The following is a 22,612-nucleotide window of genomic DNA, read 5'->3' on the forward strand; positions in this document are numbered from 1 at the left end:
GAACAAGTAGACAGAGACACACACTGGAAAGGGTGGTGCAGCCTGAGATACGCAGATGTATCAGAACTGGGCGGTCCCAGCTGTGCTGTGCATGGACTCTGTCTGGGCCACTGTTCTGTCCACAGATGCGTAAGTCTCCCAGGTTTTCTCTGAGGTCTGCGACTGGTGCGTGAGTCTGTAGTTCACGGTGTTGAGCAGTTAGGATAACAACTGATGTGTCACTAAACCTTCTGGCTTGTCACGAGCTAGCTTCCTGAAAGGGACAGTGACTCTTGGGAAAGGGCTGTAGTCCTGTGCTCAGCAGTAATGACCTTGAGAGATGCAGTAATGACCTTGAGAGATGCAGTAATGACCTTGAGAGATGGATCAAGAGAGTTTGCAGGGCTGAGGCCAGTCACCCCGCATTGCCAAAACTGCTGACAGAATACGTACAGATCACTGGATTCCATAGTGAACTCCCCACCCTGTGCCCCACTGTCAGCCCTGGCATGCTGGCCTTGGACAGCCAGATCCCTCACCTCAGACCCACACTTGTGTTCTTTTATTAATCACATCTTAATGTTATTTTAATATAATATTTTATTAATTACTTGAGAATTTCTTACTTAATCAAATGCATTTGGACCATAATACCTCCCACCCCTCTCCCTAAGTCGTCCCACTTCCCAACCTCTCCCCCTCCCAACTTCATGCCCTTCTACCCTCACCCCTGCTCCCATCTGAGAACATGTATACAGAGTCAAACACGTGCCCGTGAGGCTCACTGCCTGTCCCTCAGGTAACTACAAATGTGTTACATTTATAGTAAAATTCATTCATTCAACAAAAAGCTCATTGATCACCTCCTGTGGGCCAAGCACGGTGAAGAGATGACTGGCCCAAATTGAGACTTACTCCATAGGCAAAAATCAATCCTGACACTGTTAATGATGCTCCATTATGCTTGCTGACAGGAGCATGACTTTCCTCTGAGATGTTCCACCCAGCAGCTAAAGGAAACAGAAACAGAGACCCACAGCCAAACATTAGAGGGAATTCCAGGAATCTTGTGGAAGAGTGAGGGAAAAGACTGAGGGACTGGAAGAGGACAGGGACTCCACAGAAAGACAAAGAGTCCACTCACCTGGACCCTTAGGGGCTCCTGCAGACTGAATGACCAACAAAAGAGCAGGCATGGGCTGAACATAGGTCCCCTGCAAATGGTCTTCATGGTCCCCCAACAACTGAAGCATGGGCTGTCCCTTCTGTTGCCTGCCTGTGGATCCCATTCCACTAGCTGGGCCGCCCTCGGTAGAAGAGGATGTGCCTAGTCCTGCTACGACTTGATGTGGAGGAAGGGGACCCAGACCCAGGGGTGGAGGGCTCTCCCTTCTCAGAGGAGAAGGGAAGGGAGGAATGGGAGGAGATTCTGTGGAAGGGGGTACAGGGAGGACAGGGGTCTGATACTGGGATGTAAAGTGAATAAATAAATTCATTAATAAAAAGAAAATAAATAAATTTTTTTTTAAAAAGGGAGAATTAGGGAGCCAAATAGCATATGTGACTCCCTGACCCTTCCCCATGGACTTCAGTTCTGAGAGGGGAAAAGAAACGCTAAGCAAAGAAATAGATATTTTTCTGGTGGTGATGTTTCTTGTAAAACTAGGGGAGCCGCTGTTCATCAAGTGCTTGCTGTGTAAGCCTGATAGCATGAGTTCAATCCCAGAACCCATGCAGAGGTAGGACAGGATGATCCAAAACATTGTCCTCAGACCTATACTGTGGTGCACATGCATGTGTATGTGCACGTGCGCGCGTGCACACACACACACACACACACACACACACACACACACACCATAAACACACAATAATAATAAATGCTAAGGGATGGTGTAGAACAAGGGGCTAAAGTAGCGATCAGGGAAGCTTGCCCTGAGATCAGAGGCAAGGACCTAAAGGAAGCACCCCATACCATCTTCAGAGTGAGAACTGGGTAGCCATCGGTAGAAATAAGGACCGGTTCAGCAGAGCATCCGGAAACGGGAAGTGAAGTAAGGCTCGCATGGCTGGAGTGAAAAAGGAAGGAAGAGAGTAGGAGCCAGGCCGCAGGTCATGAGGGTTCAGGCTTTCCCACTAGGTAGGAGCCCCCATGGGGGCTGGATGTGGCTCCCACTGTAAGAGGACTCTCAGCCGCTCCACTGTGGATGGACTGTGAGGACCCTGAGATAAAGCAGAGCAAGTTGGTAGGATGCTATCCCAGAAACCCCAGTGCGAGAGCCTGGTGGCTAGGCCTAGGTGATGGAGGCAGTGGGAGGTGGCCAAGGTTTGTTGTGAAGACAGAACCTTGGGATTTGCATGTGCTGTGAGGTAAGGCGTGCCGGTCGTGCAGGTCAACCCCACTGCTCTTATTTCCTGACAGGGAAATGAGCGTAGGCAGGAAACCTCACAGCTCATGATGTGGTTGGTGCACCTTCCTCAACCTGAAGCCTAGACTTCCCGTGAGAGCTCCTAGGGTCGGGGATGCAGGGCGGAGTAGGGGATTCAGGAAGGTGGTCACTGTAGCTAATGCTTGCCCTTAGCCAGCCCCATGCTCTCTCAGGCTCTCAAGTGAGCTCCGCTTTACCCCGTGCTCCAATCCTCTATCACAGGCTCCACCTTCCCTAGAGCTTCAGGCTTCAGGAGACCCTGGGTCAGGAACTGTTCTCTGTCCTGCCTTGTTTCTTCTGCCTTTTCCCCCAGTCTCTGTGGTATTCTGGAGTCAGGAACATTTTTGACTGACACCCCTAAATCTCCCCCATGGTTCCCAGAGAGAGCCGAACCTCAGTTCAAGCCCTGTATGTAATTTCCCTCACTGCCGTGTACTTCATGGAGGCTAAGACTCTGACTTTCTGTGGCTGTCTAACTCCGCCTACGCACAGACACTCTCCTCTCTGTGTAGCTGGACAGTTAATGCGCTCTTAAGTTGCTGGTTTCTAAATACTGGTTATTGACAAGCACCTCACTGAGTGCTTGAGAATCACCCAGTCCCCAGGGTCAGAGAGTGTGACCTCATGCTTCCTCTGGGACTGAGAAGAAGCATTTAGGACTTGGTGAACATCTGCACAGCCTTTGATCGCCAACGGGCTTGGAGAAGCTGTTTCAGTGTAATCAGGAAAGGTCTTCCAAACCTTCTTAACTTCTCCCATTAAGCAGATGAACACTAACTCTGGCCTACAGGGACTCCAGGGAGCCTATCACACATCAGAGTGTTCAGAGCAACCCAATCGTAGCATATAAGGACTGGCTCCAAGGTACCGTGAGACAGAGGAAAGTGAGGGAACATTATGGTCACATACAGCTCAATTTTGGAGGTGATTTGATGGTAGGAAGATGGTCTGAAGGAATAGACAAGCCGATTGGATCCTGTAATCTGATTCAAAACAAGGGATGAGTTTATGGATTAGGATAAAACTTACTTCATCCTTACTGTAACAGAACTGGTATCTTAAGACAGTACCATAGAATCAGATACATCTCCAGAGCCAGGGAGCGGGTGTACAGCCCTGTACGCCATTCTATTGGTTTTATCTCTGTTGTTCACTCCAAAATTGTGCAAGAAAACAAAAACCAAGGGTTACTTTGTAGCAATTACCACGGTTAAGAAGACTCAGTAATTCCATGGTCATGTGAAATGGAATCAAAAATCTGGGTTACGGGTAGGGAGCTCATCTACCAGCAGATGTAACTCTGGTGGGCCCTCGGAAAAAGTCCTTACTCCCTGTGATCATTGATCTATGAACCCCACAGATTCCATAGAGGGCTCTTGTAGGATCTGTCCCCAATGAAGTGATAGATTAGTAGCAATCGAGAATTATCAGAATCCTGTGGGCTTTTACTAAAACTAAACATATCTAGGCCCAGATACAGGGTCAAAGTTTCCAAAGGAATGACTTTTCAAAAACCAACCATAGTGACAGGGAAGTTGGTGCCATCACTAAGCTCCACCCACTCTCTTTACCTTGAGCAGTACTCTTCCTACCTACCCAGGAACCTGCTGCTGGAATCTGCTCGTTCTTGAGGAGAGGAATTTGTTAAAAAACAGAAGTGTTCGTGGTAATTACAAACTTAAATCAGCCGTGTGCCAAACAGACTACTGAGCGCTGCTTTAAGGAGAGGGAGGGGCTACTATTTTCCAGGCTACCCAATGCTTCACGCTCCTGTAGTCTTCAGTTGCTTTGGTCTGTTTTGTCTTTTTCAGATAGGAAGGCAGGAAATGGTGGAGAACTAATAACTTGTCCAAGGGCATCAACAGTTGGCAGAGGGGCCCTGAGGCCCTCTCTCCTCATTGTTGTAGCCTCTTACTAATGCTAAACTTACAGCTCCACACCCCAACCAAGAGTCAGGTTCACACCACTACCCGACCCCGGAACCTGGAGCTCGCAGGGACCGGCAGGGCCCACGGGTGAGGGGTGGGAAAGCAGCAGAGGAGAGGCAACTGAACGCCCTGTCTGCCCGCAGGTACTGGAACTCCCTGAGCAACCTCGTGGCGTCCTTGCTGAACTCAGTGCGTTCCATCGCCTCCCTGCTGCTTCTCCTCTTCCTCTTCATCATCATCTTCTCCCTCCTGGGGATGCAGCTGTTTGGTGGGAAGTTCAACTTCGATGAGATGCAGACCCGTAGGAGCACATTTGATAACTTCCCGCAGTCTCTCCTCACTGTGTTTCAGGTATGAATTCCGCTGCCATTTTCACTGGGAGGGTGGCTCAGTGGTGAAGTCAGAGGTGGGCAAGAGGAAGCCTTGAAAGGGTGGGGCGTGGAGGGCGTAATGCCAGCCTAGAACAGCCATGGAGGGCGTTTCTGTCACGTCTTGTCCCTCAGCCCTCCATGGAGCTATGTGGGTGGCTATAAAACAACCTCTAATCGATCCGTTTACAATGTTTGTGTGGCCGTGGCACCCATCAGCCACATCAGCCACGTCCTTGTCGCTGGAAGAATTAGGGCTGGTCCAAAGCCATAATTTTTCACAAATGCTTTGGCATACGACAGACCTGGAATAGTGTGTATTTGGGTTTAAAAGTAGGTAAGAGGGAATAGTGTGTGTATATTGCTAAAATCTTAACAATGGCACCTAAAGATTCTGTTTAATAGTCTTGGGTGTGACCTGTCAGTGTCTTCAAGATCGCAATCACCTGATAGTGCCACCCAGGGAACTATTGAGGGCCATCTCTTATACCCTCTGTGAAGAACAGCATACTGTGTTGACCACAGAGCCTTTCCATTTGCTAGTGGCCCTGCACTTTGTGGGTTGTAGTTCTTAAGAATAATTGGGAGCCAGAACAAGGACGAAATGTGGAAAGGAGACTTGGGACGTTTCTGTTAAGACAGTGGGACAGGGCAGGAAGGGTAGGGCAGGGGAGTTTGGGGGTTTGCTGTTGGTCTAACGCTGTGTCCCTTATTGGTGGGAATGTGTCATTCAGATCCTGACCGGGGAGGACTGGAATTCGGTGATGTATGATGGGATCATGGCTTATGGCGGCCCCTCTTTTCCAGGGATGTTAGTCTGTATTTACTTCATCATCCTCTTCATCTGTGGAAATTGTATCCTTTGGTGCTGATGCTGCCCCAACCCTGCTGCCCCTCTCGGCCTTTAGCACAGTGCCATGCGCGTGCTCCAAGGCCCTGGTTGGGGCTCTGTGCTGTGGCTGCCCAACCATAGACTAGCTAGGCAAGACCGCTCTTGGAAGGAGTGTGGCCTGGCCTAGGATCACTTCAGCAGTGGTGTGGGTCTGGGTGCAGACTGCAGCAGGGACACAGGAGACAGTGCACCACACAGTTCTGAACTGGGTCACCCCTCTCTAGAAAGTGTGTTCTGCTCATAGTCTAAGTGAATGAGGCCCCGAGGCACTGTGGTCTGTGCAGCCAAACTTTCTCAGACTAGAATGGAATACGCCTGGAGGTGTGTACCCTGCTCACTCTGGAGCTACTGAATCTACTCAGACCTCCACCCTGTGCATTCATCAGTTCCCTCCCTGTGAAGCTGTTCTCGGCGCTAAAGTCATAGGCCGAGCTGCACAAGTTACCAAGGGGACCTGATAGCTCCTTCCCTGTCTGAGTCGGGGACAGGATCCCAGGGCCTCTCGCCCTTGTTTGTTTCTCCCCTCCCACTGTCTGAGCCTGTGAGAGTGGAGTCCGGAGCTGGGTGATAAAATGGAAACCCTCTAGCCCGAAATTTGAGTGACCTTCTCAGTTTCTGTACTTCAGAAATCAAGAACACTATGCCACCTGCAGGCAAAATTGGCATTCTATCCTCTGGGTGACCTCTGGCACACCAAAGGCCTTCCTCCTCGGTGTGTCCACCGTGTGAGACAGGCTGGGCCATCCCTATCCAACAGTGCAATATCTGGACCCTCTTAAGAGCCTGTAGGTTGCATTAGGCAGAAATCCACAAGAGCACTTCATAGACAAAATTATTAGATGTTTTTATGAAGTAGATGTCAGAGTCTGCGTAAAAGATGTATTTAAATCAGATGTCTATAAATCAGATGTATATATAAATCAAATGTACTTTAGGCCCTGTGCTCAAGATAAATCCCATCATGATTTATTTCAAAATTTGAAAAACAAATTGAAATCTGAACACTTCTTGCTCTAAGCATTCTGACACCCTTATCCGAATTTGCCACAGGAAGTGCTGCTTACACAGCCTCACTAAGAGGGCTGGGATAGTGTACCGCAGGCCCCTCCTATGGTCCAGGGTCAAGGGTCAAGGGCCAGTAGTCTTCTAGAGCGAAGACCTCTTCTGTGGAGTTTTAGCTCTGTGTAGGAAGAGATGTGACTTTATGAATGCCCTGGGCTAGGTATAGGTTTTAACGACTTAAGACCTTTCCAGCTATCCCTCTTTGCGGTTCTCTGGCCCATAGTGTTTCTGTTGGTGGAAAAGCAGGACTTGGCAGGGTGGGAGAGACAGGCAGATGACTGCTTAAGTGAAGAAGTCTCAAGGCTGGCCAGCTCTAGTCAGACTCTCTAGGGGGTGTTGTATGCATGGGTTCACGATAAAAGCTGACAGAGGTTCTAAGCCATCTCTTTGGTTCCCTGTTCTGGTGGATGAACAGGTCTTAAGAACAATCTCCCAGAGATGGTGCTGCCTGTAATGTCAGTCAGAGACAGGTACTTCAGTGGTAAAACAAACAACGAAGTCTAGCAATGGAAGCACGAGGCAGGGCTGGTGCTTCAGACCTGCCCTGCTCCCATCCACAAAGCCAGCCTTGTCTCAGCCACTTAGAAAACTCCAAATAGTAAGCAGGATGATCGGGAAAGAGGAGAAGTCGGTCTGTCCTGGGCAACTCTTATTTCTGCATGCGTATACTCTCCCCAACCCCCGTGCCCTTCATGCTTCCCAAAACCAAGGGTCGTTTTCTTTAAGAGTGGACACAAACAGATATCCTACTGAATGTGTTCTTGGCCATTGCGGTGGACAACCTGGCTGATGCGGAGAGCCTGACCTCTGCCCAAAAAGAGGAAGAAGAAGAGAAGGAGAGAAAGAAGCTGGCCAGGTAACCCTCTAAGCTTAGAATGCCATCCCCACTGGTTTGGGAGAAAGGGCTGGTGCTCCTCTGGTGGGCATCCTGGCTGAGTGAGGTTCCTGCAGGAGTTTGACTTCTCCTACAGCTCCTAGTCATTGCTCTGTAGTCTCTGCAGAGGTGGTGCATTTCCCCCACCAGTGCAGGAAATGGGGAGCAGTTATTTGGGAAGAGGAGCCATGGGAACACAAGGAGAGAAGGGAAAGCCACCTTCAGAAGAAAACCCAACTCCATCTCAGAAAACGATGCTTTCAGAAATAGATACTTTTGTACTATTGGGGTCCTAGGAACACAATATAAGGTTCTATATTCCATCCCATAATTATCTAGCAAGGGCAGTCATATGCCATGTCTCTGCTGGACACTGAGCAGAGGGCCTTTAGGACTCAATCGTAAGTAAGACCCAGAATCCTCTGATTTAATGGGGGAACAGCCAAGGCTCTGGATGAGGTCAGATGTGTGCGAGATAACCAGAGGTGCCCCAGCCCTGTGGAGCTTACAGTGGAGCTGCAAGTCAGATGTGTCCTGGAGGAAAGATAACACGGGCCCAGAGCTGATCTTGCTGCCCCTAGAAGCCCACAAAGCAGCTCCTAGCTGCACTGTCCACTGTCATTCCAGTAAACATTCCTTTCTGGATTTTTTTCCCTGCTGACCGGCCAGGACCGCCAGCCCAGAAAAGAAACAGGAGGTGATGGAGAAACCAGCAGTGGAGGAGAGCAAAGAGGAGAAAATTGAGCTGAAGTCCATTACAGCAGATGGAGAATCCCCGCCCACTACCAAGGTGAGGGGCTTACTGAGGAGCTCAGGGGCCATCGCTAAGTCAGGGAGGGTCTTCCTGTCCTTTACCTGAAGGAAAGAAGGAACGGGTGAGGGGAGAAGAGGGTGACAAGCAGAAGTGAAAGGAAAGAAAACACTGGTAAACCCTCAGCCTTTCCTGGTGCTCTGAGGGTTGCTACCAGGTTCAGGGACAAAGGTGCACATTGTTTTAGCTCAGCCTGAGCTATGATGTCATTCCAAGGCTCCTCTCAGCTCAAGATCCCTGGCACACAACTAACTGAATTCTTCTTCCTCCCTTGGTTGCTTAGATCAACATGGATGACCTCCAGCCCAGTGAAAATGAGGACAAGAGTCCCCACTCCAACCCAGACACTGCAGGTACCTTTATACTTCTGACCCTGAGACTCCGGGTGCAGACTCAGCGGTGGGGGAGTGGCCAAGCACTGAGGACCGTGGGGCTAGCTCCCCTCCCAGCCCCTTCACCACGAAGCAGCTCACATCTGGGCTTCAGTATTACCGGCTGCCATCTGAGGGGAAGGCTCTTCCTGGGTTTTCTCATAATCATATTAAGAGAGACAATACCACATTTGAAGAAGGCTTTTAAAATTATAATTACTTTGACTTATTCTTTCTTTTTTTTTTTTTTTTTTTTCGAGCTGGGGGGACCGAACAGGGCCTTTCGGTTGCTAGGCAAGCGCTCTACCACTGAGCCAAATCCCAACCCCGACTTATTCTTTTTTAAATCGCTGTTTTAATGGTTTTTTTAAGAGGAGGGTTAGTTCCCCCATCAGTGCTAATTCAGTGTGTGCGCCGTGTGGAATTGCGGTAGCTAACATTTCCATCATGGTTAACATATTTAAAATATTTATTAGCCTGTGATAATTGCACATCTCTTTGGAGCGCAAAGAGATATACTTATCCACGTATGATATACACTGATCGAATCAGGTAATTAACATTTCTATGTCCCTATTTTTGGAGACTTTGAACATCTCTTACCTAGTTCTTCATAAAATAAGTACCAGGCTACTGTGAACTCCAGGCTCATCCCTGTCCACTGTGGGCAGTAGAACTCATTCTGTCCGCATGAGTGTGAGGGTGAGTGTGAGTGTGAGTGCGAGTGTGAGGAGTGTGAGCATGATCTGCCCCTCAGCTTCTTCCACCCTAAAAGGGTCGTCACGTTTTCCACTTGTGTTCTCTTTTCACTCAAAAAAAATTTTTTTGTTAAAAACATATTTTTATTTTTTATGTGCATTGGTGTTTTGCCTGCATGAATATCTATACACCGTGTGCATGCCTGGTGCCCACAAAGGGCCATAGAAGGCATTGAATCCCTTTGGAACCGGGATTATAAATGGTTGTGAGCCACCATGCATCTATTGGGACTTGAACCTGGGTCCACTTGGACCTAGTGCTCGCAACCTCTGAGCTATCTTTTCAGCCATTCCCAAGGAAATCTTATGCCACTTCAAGTATATAGGTATATAAAATACAAATTAAATATGTTCTAATAGTAATAAATTTCATGAAGGACTATCATAAAATAATTCTCCCATATACATATAATTTTACCAGCTATTAAAGACTAATGCAAATTTTCATACTAAAGAGATGGATAGACTCATTTTTATATAAAGAAACAAATTTGGCTGAATATTCCAAGCTGCAGGACACAGAGCATCTTCAATATTTCTCATAATTGGTCAATTATGAGAAATTTTTATTTTAAATTGCCATTGATAATACAATTCCATATAGAACTTAGTATAAAACAATAGGCCTGTGCTTAGGGCCAGATATAGAAATTGTTAGAAATGTCATCCTAATCCCAAACCAAAGTTCATTTCATAATTTTTTAATGACACCAGTCAGTGACTCGATCAGCAATTCTTAAAATCTAGTATTCTAAGACATGAGGATTCGAGGATAATTAGATCCTTACAATAAAGGAACAACAATAGTAAAATTTTACCTGTTTCCCACAACTGAACCATTATGATTCAACAACTGCAGAAGATTCTGTGTGTACCTACGGTTGGCAGTGGCTGTAAATCTGAGTCGCAGTGTCTCGGGCTGTACTTGCTAGCGTAGCATGGGTTGGTGGCACGCACAATGGAAGCACACGCTAGGCGTTAGAACCTAGGCCACGGTGAAGCTGTGTAACACGTGAGTAAGTGCTTCAGAGCCTCTCCGACTTGTCTCATGTCTCACCTTTGCTTTTGAACTCTATCCTGGCAACTGCACAGTCATAAACCGTTCACTATGGGCAAAGTTTTTATAACGCCCACATTTATTTATGATACCCCTTATGGGGTCCTGACCCACAGCTTAAGAAGCTGCGCTCCCAAGCCACCATTGTGTTTCAAGGTCTCAGTGCACCGTGTGTATTGCTATCACTGTCAACTTGCGTATTTGATTAGTATAGCATATGCTGCTGCATTATGCTCACCTAATAATAGTCAATCCGAAATCCATCTTGTCATTACCCAGGAGGCATTGCTCACTATGAGGACAGCTGCCATCACAGATGTCCCATTTGTGGCTCCATAAAATGCTTTCAGGTCTCTCATTGCAAAAGGAACTCTCGCTGACTACATGCTGTGCCTCTGTCTGATGCGTGACTGACAGGCTGTCTCCTTTTGGAGGGTTTTGAGGTCGGAGGTCCTGGCTCTCCTTCCACCATACACATTCCCAGCTTCTGGAAGCCCCATCCTGGCATAAGCCTTAGGCTTGCTTCCTCGAGCTGACAATCTGTCACCAACTCCGAGCTTGAAGTCAACAGACAGCAAATGACTGTGGATTTGAATGACCTTTCTTCTCCAAAGGTCAGGCCGCATTGGGCTGGAAACCCAGGGAGGTGGTGGAGAGCCACGTTTTTTTTAAAGCAAAGCTATGCGTCCATGTTGCTCTGCCTCCACTGGTTTCCTACTGGGCCTCCAAGGGTGTGATAGGCCTCTTCCCTGGAAGCTCCCTTTCTCCTCCACCCACCCACATTCCCTTCTTCCTGTAGGGGAAGTGGGATTTGGTGAGTGTGGCCTCACGTATAATGAAGAGCAGAGTGTCTCCAGAGTTTGATGCCTTAAAACCCTCACGGGTTTATGTGGAAGGCTGCATGGAGTATTAAAGACTTGCTAGAAACAATGACTCAACGTAATGGAAAGATGTCGTCTAGGTCATCAATAAACAATTTCTATTTTAAAGTGAAGTTTTTGAGATAATGGGGAGAATGTGGACTAGGAGCTAAATTATTTTAAGTAGATTTTGGTTAATCGTGTTAGCGTAAAAATGTGGCGATTCTGTTTCGAAAATACTACAGTGTTTGTGTCTAGAGTCTGAAGTGTTTAGAAGTTGCTTTACAAACATTTCAACAATCTCCTAAAGTGACAGCAGAAAGGATAAGTAAAACTGGGAGATCAGGCAAATGGTAAGAAATGATGAGAGCAGACAGACAGACAGACAGAGCCACTTTATAAGTCTGTCTACCCCATGTATATTTTTTAAAGTTTAAATAAAATTACAGCAAGAGAGCACACCACTTTTGGCCCCAAGAAGGGCCCATCACAAGCTGCTGTGGCCCGTAGCGGGGAACAATCTGAACTAGAATCTTTTCACAGACATTCCCAGCGGCAGCCACGCTTGAAGCCCCCACCACACACTTCTGCACGTCAAGGGCGATGGCAGAGCTCCTAGTCTGTGACAGTGATCTTGAGCTGTATTGTTCTAGGTTGATAGAATGTTGACAATGGCCTTCATTTTTCTTGGTCCTTGCGTCCCTTTAATCTTCCTGACGGTCAGCTTTCTGTCATTGAAGAAACACCAGAGATAGTGTACTCTGTAAGTAGGAAAGCCTGACTCATTCACAGTCAGAGGCCGAAGCCTGTGGCCATCTGAAGGGGTAGCACGGGCCTTTGGCAAGGCCACATAGGTCAAAGGTAGGAGTCTGTGGTTATGTTGTTCATGAACGTGTGGAGGATTCGTCGTTACCAAAACAAAGGGCTGGCGGTGTGGCTCAGCGGGTAGAATGCTTGTCTGTAATCACAAAGCCCTGGTTCTACCATACGCAGACCTCATGGGCACCATATAAACAGATGTCATAACACAGCATTGAGCACCAGCACTTGGGAGACAGGACAGAGGGGAGGGTGGGAAGTCACTGCTTGAAACCCAAGCACTCAGGGCCCTGGGATGAAGGCTCCTCTCCGAAGCACATTTTCTGGGAAAATATGGTGGGGTTTTGTTTGATTTTGGATGTTTGTTTAGCTGGCCAGAATTTTTATGAGATTTTTATTTATTGCTTTCTGCTTTTTGTTTGTGAGACAAAGTCCTACTGAAAAATTCTGGCTGACACTGCAGACCAGGCTGGCCTTAAACTCAACAAGCGATCACCCTCCTCTGCCTCCTGAATTCAGAGAGGGGTTTGGGTCTTTTTGGTCATTTGGTTGATGGATTGGTTGGGGTGTTTTGTTTTGTTTTGTTTTGTTTTGTTTTGGGGAGGGTTGTATTTTCTTTGGTTGGTTTGGTTTTTGTCTTTTGAGTTTTTTTTTAGTTTTAAGTATAATTTGTTAATTTTATAAGGAATATTTTTATTAAAGTTATTCCTTGACAGTTTCATCCATATATAATGCATTCTGGTTAGTCTCACCTCTTTACCCTCTTCGGTTCCCTCCCACCCTTGTTAGTCCCCTCCCCTTCCCCCTACAAGCACCTTTCTTATATCCATGTCTCTACACTGACATCCTTGTCAGCTCTGCACAGAAGGCAAGGAAAGGATGCTCAAACATGGAGAGCATTAACCTACCCCAGAGCACATGGCATTGCAGCTTTCTGGGACCCAAGAAATAACCACACATTGGATGCCTTCTCTCTCACTTAAAGTCTGACATCAAGTTTTAGGGGAGCCATCCTCATCCTGTCCACTCTATGACAAACCTTTGCTTGCCCCTTCCTAATGCCTTGTGGTAGCCAGAAGTACTCACCTTACAGACCAACCATGCTAATCTCTGTCTGTTTTTATTCACATGGCCTTCTAACTTGTGTGAGCCTTGAAACCTTCTTGTAAGCGCAACTATCGTGTGCCGGGCAGACTAATCATAATTGATTGCATCCTCGAAGGCACTGTTTCTAAAATCGTACTCTGGAATTCTGGGTGCGCATGGAGAATGAGAGTCACCGCACTGAAGTGGCTAGCCAGGAGGTGATCGGGCTTGAGCGGATAGATTGATAGAGATTCAGATCAGGGAAGGATGAGACCGAGAAGGAGGCTAAGCACTGATTTCATTCGCTCGACATCTGTCCTGTGGGTAGAGATGCGAGAGATGACGCTTCCACAGCTTCAGCTGCATGCCAGACAGTGTTCTGAAATATCCGTGCACCATTACTACCGTTCCGTCCTAGGAGGAGCTCAGCACGGGGGGTCCAGATGCAAGGGCCATATTCAGAAAGAAACGGAGCCATGATTTAGATAAAGGCATTTCTGGAGCATCCGGGTTACTGCTGCCTTTGCCAGATTCCAAGGACGTTTGACCAGAAGCACACACAGAGCCTTCTCCCACAGATGCTGTGAGGCAAGCTAATAGGAACGGTTTGCCTTCGATTTCCCCAAGTTGTGCCACCGGCTAGAAGAGCAAAGGAACCCCTTCACTTGATGTCAGTGTCTAGCATCAGGATGTAGGGCCTCTTGTCGTTACCTAAGCTCTACTCTCCCTGCCTTGTTTTCTGAGAAATCAGGGTGAAGTATAATTTGTTAAGTTTTTAAAAGTGTATTTTAATTAAATTTGTTGCGTGACAATTTTATGCGTGACTATAGTGTGTAGTGCATTCTGGTTACTCTTACCCCACCCCCACCGCTTCTGCCTCCCTCCCACTCCCATCATACCTTCCCCCTTCCCTACATTCATGTCTTTTTGTTTGGTTCCCTGAGCTTAGTCAGAGCTGTCTATGCAGGACCTAATCAGAGCTGCCTGTGTGACAATGGTGTTAGAGGTCTCCATTGCAGCCTGGTGGGCTCTTCCGTGGGTATACAGCTGAAGAATCCAGTGGAGCCCGTAGTTCAGCAGAGAGAAGTAGGGCTCATGAGTCTCACCCCATCCATGATTGATTAATGATAGACCCAGTCTTACGCAGGCCGTGTAAAGGCAAGTTCAGCTGCCGTGGGGCCCTGCGTGCAATGCTTGTCATACCCAGAAGATAACATCCTGCAGCTCCTAGGCTACCTTCAGGCTCACGGACTCCTTCCACCCCTGAGTCTTAAATATAAATGTCCTACTTAGGGCCGAGCACATACGGCAACCATGAGCCTCTGCGTTTACGACCATCCATTTCCGTTAAAAGATTCTCTGATTATGGCTGAAAGGAACGTTGGTTTCCAGGCATAAAAATAAATATTTAGAAGGCAGTTTGTGGCCATGTCAGTTCAGCTACGAGACAATAGTAAGTCCCCTCGTTTGATCAGTGGGTATTCAAAAACAGAATTGTCCATAAGGTATTCCACACGTGAGCTAAGCCATCCCCTTTACTCGGCTACAGCTAAGATCAATGCCTGGGCTTACCCAGCCTGTGCTCTAGCACCTTCCAACCAGGGTAACCAATCATCTGGGGTTTTTTCTCCATACTAGGGGATTTCCAAGCATGTGGGGGTTTCGGTTTTGAATCCAGAACAGTTTGAACAACCAGGAACACATCACTCATCCTACCTACTTACAGCCCCTAGGACTATATACTTCCAGCAATGTCTGTCTCTAACAGAGGTGGCCTTGGATAGCCCCAAGGGAAGGGGCAGAGCATCTGCCTGGATTAGCATCTCATCGTTCAGCAGCACCAGCAATGATGTCTTGATCCTGCCGCAGGATGTGTCGGGAAGTGGGCACAGAGGTGGGAGTGAGTGGCAGAGGTGCTGAGAATGGAGCTTTTCTCTTCCTCGTAGGTGAAGAGGATGAGGAGGAGCCCGAGATGCCTGTGGGCCCACGCCCCCGGCCCCTGTCTGAGCTGCACCTTAAGGAAAAGGCAGTCCCCATGCCGGAAGCCAGTGCATTTTTCATCTTCAGCCCAAACAACAGGTGTGTAAGGAATGGCAGGGAAAAGGAACTCTGTTTCTTCCTGTAACCAAGCCTAGCACATGCCTGTGTCCAACCTACAGGAGAAGCCTGGGTGCCCCCAGCTCCTCACAGCTTATGTGGAGAGTCCTGGATTGTAAATCAGTTGGTCTACAGTTACTCCCCTCTTTGGGTTTGAATGTGTGAAGTATTCCTACTTGGACAGTGGTTGCCTTTCATACTTCACTCTGTTCACACTGAGACATCGTAGGCTAAGCGGGACTGAAATTGTCCAGCTTATGTATCAGGACCAAAGGGACGGGCTCCTGAGGCCCGAGTGGTACCCCATCTTTCCTGACACATCTTTCTCTCCCTCCTTCCCACGTAGGTTCCGCCTGCAGTGCCACCGCATTGTCAATGACACGATCTTCACCAACCTCATCCTCTTCTTCATTCTGCTCAGTAGCATCTCCCTGGCGGCTGAGGACCCCGTCCAGCACACCTCCTTCAGGAACCACGTATGCACTCCATTTTGTTCTGTGCACCCTGTCCTGAGAGTGGAGCAGGCCCACAGCTTCTGCTGCTGCCTTCCCTGCTCAGTTAGGAGGCCTGTTGTGAACCTCATAATCTGTAGACATTGATGATTCCCTTAAGACATTAGGGCTTTGACAGAAAACCCAGCCTGGGATTTTCCACTAAGTGAGCATGTACCTAAGTGCATCTGGCTGGTTGATAATGGACAGTGGTCAGGCATCTTGTTGCTGTGGATGTTCCCCAGGAAGCTCGAGTTGCCTGGAAGTCAGCGATGAGGCCCCTGGTCTCATGCCCTGCCCCCATTCCTCTGACCAAGGAGGAGCGTTGGCAACTAGGTGCCCGTGGTATGGCTGACACTGTAAGAAAACTGTGATCATCTTTGATAGTGGGAGTCTGATTGGAGCTACCCAGGGTTCTGGCGATCAATATTAAATACTAAAATAAGAATTACTAGACCTCAAACGCCCAAAGCTTTATTAAATCTCGGCCACACAGGCATGAGGAAAAGAGCCACTGCTCCAAAGCCATATCCATAATCAAAGCTCTCAGCTCTGGGATCCTGCCTGTTCCAGGCTGTCTTGCTGAGGTCAGCAGGAGTGACCTCAGCTCCGGTCCATCTCCCAAGATGAAATCAAGTATCAGTCAGCTTGTCCTCAACCGGGGCTGACCTGGATGCCCAAGGCCATGACAGCATATTTCAGTGGCCCTGCAAAAACAAACCCATTCACTGGTCTTTTGACCAACATCCCATGGTCCACTCTGGGTTTGTGAGTAAATTGGGTTGATGAGAGAAGCATCCAAGTAGATGCTGCTCACACCCAGGTCCGGCTGAGGCCTGCCCTGGAAGCTCCCACACCTGCCTGCAGACACCACACCGACCCAGAGCCCCCTGTGCTAGCCCCGAGTGGGAGCTAACGTTGTGAAGTCTTTCCTACCTGTCTCCTCACCTGTCCCCGTGTGCAAAGGCTCTGGTGGTGTGGTGGGGGTGGGAATGCACCTTGTTTTGAAGTGCTTTTCCTTTTCTGGTGAACATCCACTGACCTCTCCCCTGCCCTGCTTGTGCCCCCGCCCCCACCCTCCCCATCCTGTTTGTTTCTGTTTTGCAGATTCTGTTTTATTTTGACATTGTTTTTACCACCATTTTCACCATTGAAATTGCTCTAAAGGTAAAGCCCCACCCCCTCTCTCTTCCTTCCTCTCTCTGCCAGTCCCAGCTCTCGGCTGCTGTCTGTCTTGTCGCTAACACATGCTCCTGTTGGTGTTGGGTGCACTCTCAGAGCCACTAATCCAATTCTGCTTATTTTTCAGATCCTAGGCAATGCAGACTATGTCTTCACTAGTATCTTTACATTAGAAATTATCCTTAAGGTAATGCTCCCCTGAGCCATGTGTCTCTGTCTCTCTGTGTTTCCGCTCTGTCTGGCTGACTCTTCTGTCTCCTTCACTCTCTGACTCTTGTGCTTCACTTCATGCTACCACTTAGTCCCAGCTCCGATGAAAGTCACATGCTGGTTGTGTCACCACGGGTGCTGTCCCATCACTGGCCGAGCATGGTGGCTGTCAGCAGTGCTCGGCTCGCCTGTACCTTCTCCAACCAGTCGGTGGCTGAGCCCTACTTGAAATTCTCTCTCCCTCCTCCTGCATAGAGGAAATGCCACGCAAACTCTAGAAAGGCAAGACCTCTGGAGCATGAAGGAGTCACTTTGTCCCCTCTCTTTGGAGGCCTGTCATCCACACCTTCCTCCCCACCAAAGCAATCAGAAGAGCTGAGCAGAAACTGGGGCCATGCCACACTAATGGTGGACCTGGAGCAGGATTGGCAGCCATCGTCCTAGCTGGGTCATAAGACAACTAGAGATTGTCTTTAACCCTTTGGTAACCTGCTGCTCTGATCCCCTGGTAACCTGCAGCTCTGATGAGAGGCCCTGTTACGTATATGTCTGCACCTGTAAATCAAAGCATGGCCTTGATGGTGCACCCAGGACGTAGGACCTGGGGTATTGTTGGCTTCTCTCTGGGCAAGGTAGAGATTCTTCACCTTTGCACAGAACAAAGGGTCATAGTCTCTGAGCTCAGGCTTCAGCTTAAACATCTTCCCGGGACACTTGCCTGAGATGCCCTCTCCCAAGAAGCTCAGGCCTCTCTTCAGCTCATCCTTGGGGTAGATACAAGCTGATGTCCGCCCCGCGCACCAGTGCCAGCGACAGGCCTTTCTTTCCCTGATGAAACCCTCATATCCTGCCCAGCCTTATAGTGGGCTTGACATTTCTGCCTCATCCAGATACAACTTGAGTTGGGAGTTTCTGCGTCTCCCAGGATGTCCTCACACCTCAGATGCTCTGTTTTCTGACCCTTAGCTTCCCTTGCTCGCCAGCTGCGTGGCTCAGGATTTTTCTTTCCTGATCAGAGTGTAGGTGGGGGACAGCGTCCCTTTCTGTGAAGAGCTGCTTTGCTGTTGTACCCTAAGCTCAAGGTCGCATGCCGGTACCGAGAGGTCTTTCCCGGGACACAAAAATCTCTGAGGCCCAGTTCTCAGGAGCCCATGCCGAGCTTCACTTGAGGATTTCAATGGTGCTTTCTCCTTAGGATTGCCATGCAAGCAGAAATTCTCTCACGCTTTGCCATGGCAAGCCCTTCCCCCTACTTCTTCCTTCTTCTGCTTCCAGTCTCTTTTTATGCTTCACTGTGCTTCTGAACACCCCTCCCGGCATCCCCTCTGCTCCCCATGCCTCCCACCCCTGGGTTTGTCCACCCAGCTGGGGGTGGCCCTATATCATGCCAAGGCACTGACTGTGATGGGGCCCAGAGCTTCATTTGCTCTAAGGGACTATTGAAGGAGCCGGGCCATGTGTCTTTAAGAGGACAGGACAGGTTAGAGCACAGCAGTTAGTCTGATTAATGGAGAGGACTGTTCCACAGAAGGAAAGCAGACTCAGAACCAGCTGTGGAAATGGCAGAAGTGAGGAGATGGTTTCTCCCTAGAGGTACGCCATGTCTGAGCTGTCTAAGATTGGATGGTAAGAGACAGCTTGCTCTCCAGCTCAAAGGACTTGGAAGCTGTGTCTCATCCCATTCCTTTCTTGGTATATAGATGCTTAGTCTCGGGCCTTTCCTGAGAAACGCCTTTCAGGAAGCAGGGACCAGGTGGGTGACCCTCAGTAGCACAAGCTAGAAGGCCACTTGTATAGGTACCTGGTTGTGGCATTTTCTGGCCCCATGAATCCACATAGACTTGAAAAAATGTTCTGTCTTCCAAGTATCTGCTTGCCCTTTCTCATAACCATTCTTATCTGGCCTTGCCTGTGTACATAGCCCATTGCTCTCACCCATCATTCTCACGCATTCTAAAGGGCTGGTCTACTTCTAGGGTCCAGACAAAACAAGCCCAAAGTCAGGAGACAGAAACTGCTGTGAGCCACATTATCCCCCTGTCCAAAACTATCTGGTGAATATGAATTATGGCAGCCATTTAATTCTACTCTCTGGGGCCCAGGTCTTCACAGAGACCCAGGACAGTGAGGCCTCCAGATTGTGGCCATTGGGAGAGCTCTATAACCATGTTACCCTAGAACCTTTTATGTAATCTCCCCACTTCTAAAAGCTGCCGCAGAACACAGCTTCTCCGGTCCCCTGTGATCTCCTGCTGCAGGAGATAAATGGCAAGAATTAGGTCGCGAGAGCTATTTTTGCCAATTTCCCCATGCTGGCTTTTGTGTTGGTCTTTGGGTGTCCCACCCTGGACACGCTCTGATTCCAGAGAGGAAGTCTGGACTCCAGATGATCAGGAAACTTCTCCTGGTCTCTCGACCATCAATTCCTAGTTTTTTCCTTAGGCAGATGCTTCAGGGCCTGTAGCTTTACACCGGCTCATCCTGGGTACCATGAACCTTTACCTCAGTCAGCAAAATGCGAACACACAGTTTCTTACAAGCAGTGTTACCACAGGAGGCGACGGTAGCCAGATCCTGTAACGAAAACCTTACACGGTCTCGTTTTGAACATTTTCAGAGAATGTTCCCTTTGTTTCGCTGTCTGATCCTTGCGAGAGAAAAAAAACATGACATACCACTCATACTTTATAGATAAGGACACAACTTCCTTTGTACAGGAAGAACACATATTTCTAACCCAAGTTATAGCAAGGGAGAATGCATCTGTGAGGTACACCCTGTGTGGAAGCATGTCCTAAGGGTTTTATATATAACTACTCCACGACACAAGCCATGAGACCAGTGTCACCGTTATCTCGATGTAGAGACGAGGCGAACGAGCCACAGGAAAGTTAACTTTCTCACGTGAAGTGCTTGAAATACAGCAGAGTTGGGATTTGAGGCCAGGTCATCCGGAGCCCATGTTGTCCATCACTGTCCCCTCTGAACATAGCTCCTACTCTTTAAAGGACCCCAGATACAGCCCAGAAACCAGACTGTGACACTAAGCTTACGCAGTTGCCAGAGATCCTCAGACCACGGAAACCGGGGAGGAGAGAGAGGCTGAGGACAGTTATTAGGAGAACTCACTAGACTCCGAGGAGAGCTAACCAGCTTGCAGAAGAAGGAGATTTTCTAGAGTATAAGGTTATTTCAGTGGTGAAGCCACCTAAGTCCTGGATAAATCAAGATGGTTGGATACCCATCTGGGCACGTCTCATCCTTCCCTTGATGCCACTGTCTCTGCTGGCCCTGAGGGTAAAATGTGGACAGGAGGTTAGGGGAGTGTGTATAGTGGAAACATAACCTATGAAGAAGCAGCGAAAGGGTCCCAAGGGCTGGCACCATGGTGACCTGGGGATGGAGGACAGTAGAATGTTACAGAAGCGTGACAGTGTCAGTCTGACAGGCTTTGGGTTGAAGGACCTGACACTTGTCCGGAGCTGGGGAAGTTCTTTGGTGGTTGAGTGAATGGCTATGGGGTTTCTTGGCACCGTGTCTCCTTCGGTCCTTCCTGCTGTCGCCGTGCAGTGCTTGGGCTCTTCCCTGGGGATGCTGATGCTGTAGTCAGGAAGCGTGGTGTCTGAATGTTATCTCTGAGGCTTGGGCAGGTCACTCACTCATGTTCTCTGCCTCCCTGCAGATGACTGCTTACGGGGCTTTCCTGCACAAGGGCTCTTTCTGCCGAAATTACTTCAATATCCTGGACCTGCTGGTGGTTAGCGTGTCCCTCATCTCCTTTGGCATCCAGTGAGTCCCTCTTCCCAAGATGGGAGCAGGCAGCTAAGGAGGGGTGTCAATGAAGTCAGCAAAATCCTGGGGCCGGGGGCATGGGGGAGGCTTCCTTCTGTGACTGTGATTGATTGGGGTGGTGGCTAAAATAGCCCATGATGTATGTTTGATTCTTCCCCCTCCTCCCCATCCTCCTCCTCTTCCTCTCCTTCCTCCCTCTCTTCCTCTTCTCCTCATTTCTCCTCCTCTCCTTCTTCCTCCTCCTTTCCTTGTGGTATTTAGGATCGAACACTGGGTCTGACTTGCTAGGCAAGTGCTCCGCCATTAAACGACAGCCACAGCTCTTTTTACTTTTATTTGGCATGGGTCACACTAAGTTGCCAGGGCTGGCCTGGAACTTACAATTTTCCTGCTTTAGCCTCCCATATAGCAAGGTTTATAGGCCTGCACCACCAGGTCCTGTTTAATTTCTTTTATCTGTCTCTTCTATAATCCGACACGTGGGATATATTGATGCACCAAGATTTGTTTAAATGTCTAGATTTTTGTCATAACAGGTACAGGCCCCATTTTAAAGAGACAGATATCTGTATTCCCTTTCTCCGCCTGAGTCTCTCTCACTGTGCTTCAGCCCTGAGGCTGCTCCACAGCTGTCCAAACCTGCCATTGCTATGACTACCCTGGCCTGACTCAGCCTCTTTCCACGATTCCCCCCTCTGCCCTCCATCCAAGAGTACACACACACACACACACACACACACACACACATGCACACACACACACACACACACACACACACACACACACACACACACACACACACACACGCCGCACACACACACACACCACACACACACACACACGCACACGCGCGCACACGCGACACGCACACGCGCACACGCACACACGCACACGCACACACACACGCACACACACACGCACACACACACGCACACGCACACACGCGCACGCACACACACACACACTCACACACACACACACACACGCACACACACACACACACACACACACACACGCACACACACACGCACACACACGCACACACACACACACGCACACACACACACACACACAAACAGAGAACTGGGGAGTGTACACCCTTGTGTTATAGAGAGGAAAGGGAGAAGAGAGACTGAGAAGGAGGGGCTGGGGAATACTGATTCTTAATCTTAGCTGCACAGAGGAACCTGCTGGGGAAATTACGAAGAATCTACCCCTGGAGATGTTGATGGACTGGTACGAGCCATGAGCTCTAAAACTCTCCAGTCTGATTCTCTCTAAGGTCAAGTGTCAAACCTTGCTCAGGCTTGAAAGAAATTTGACTCTGAGTGTCTGTTCTAACAGCTGTGCTTATTAATTGTACACTTTGAGTTTTAAAACATTTTCGCATATGTAGTCTTTCATGGTGTACACACACACACACATACACACACACACACACACACACACACCACACCACACCACACCTACCTATAAGGTGCTCAAGGAAATGCTATATAAACTGCTATCATAAAATTTGGTTTTCAGAACATTAAGAGATTTATCG

The 22,612-nt window shown here is 48.6% G+C and overlaps 1 protein-coding gene across 3 annotated transcripts in view; it reads left to right on the forward strand.

The window, feature by feature from the left end:
- The window catches only part of Cacna1c (calcium voltage-gated channel subunit alpha1 C), a 608,098-nt gene that overhangs the window by 512,202 nt on the left and 73,284 nt on the right, over nucleotides 1-22,612 (forward strand). For all 3 annotated transcript variants that reach the window (XM_032905806.1, XM_032905803.1, XM_032905804.1), the window contains exons 14-22: nucleotides 4,480-4,687; nucleotides 5,439-5,559; nucleotides 7,400-7,514; nucleotides 8,202-8,322; nucleotides 8,627-8,696; nucleotides 15,241-15,373; nucleotides 15,738-15,867; nucleotides 17,192-17,251; nucleotides 20,957-21,063. In XM_032905806.1, coding sequence (XP_032761697.1) covers nucleotides 4,480-4,687; nucleotides 5,439-5,559; nucleotides 7,400-7,514; nucleotides 8,202-8,322; nucleotides 8,627-8,696; nucleotides 15,241-15,373; nucleotides 15,738-15,867; nucleotides 17,192-17,251; nucleotides 20,957-21,063 — 1,065 coding nt within the window. The remainder of the gene's footprint in view (nucleotides 1-4,479; nucleotides 4,688-5,438; nucleotides 5,560-7,399; nucleotides 7,515-8,201; nucleotides 8,323-8,626; nucleotides 8,697-15,240; nucleotides 15,374-15,737; nucleotides 15,868-17,191; nucleotides 17,252-20,956; nucleotides 21,064-22,612) is intronic.

Source organism: Rattus rattus, chromosome 6, assembly GCF_011064425.1.
Source record: "Rattus rattus isolate New Zealand chromosome 6, Rrattus_CSIRO_v1, whole genome shotgun sequence".
In the NCBI taxonomy this organism is placed as follows: domain Eukaryota; kingdom Metazoa; phylum Chordata; class Mammalia; order Rodentia; family Muridae; genus Rattus; species Rattus rattus.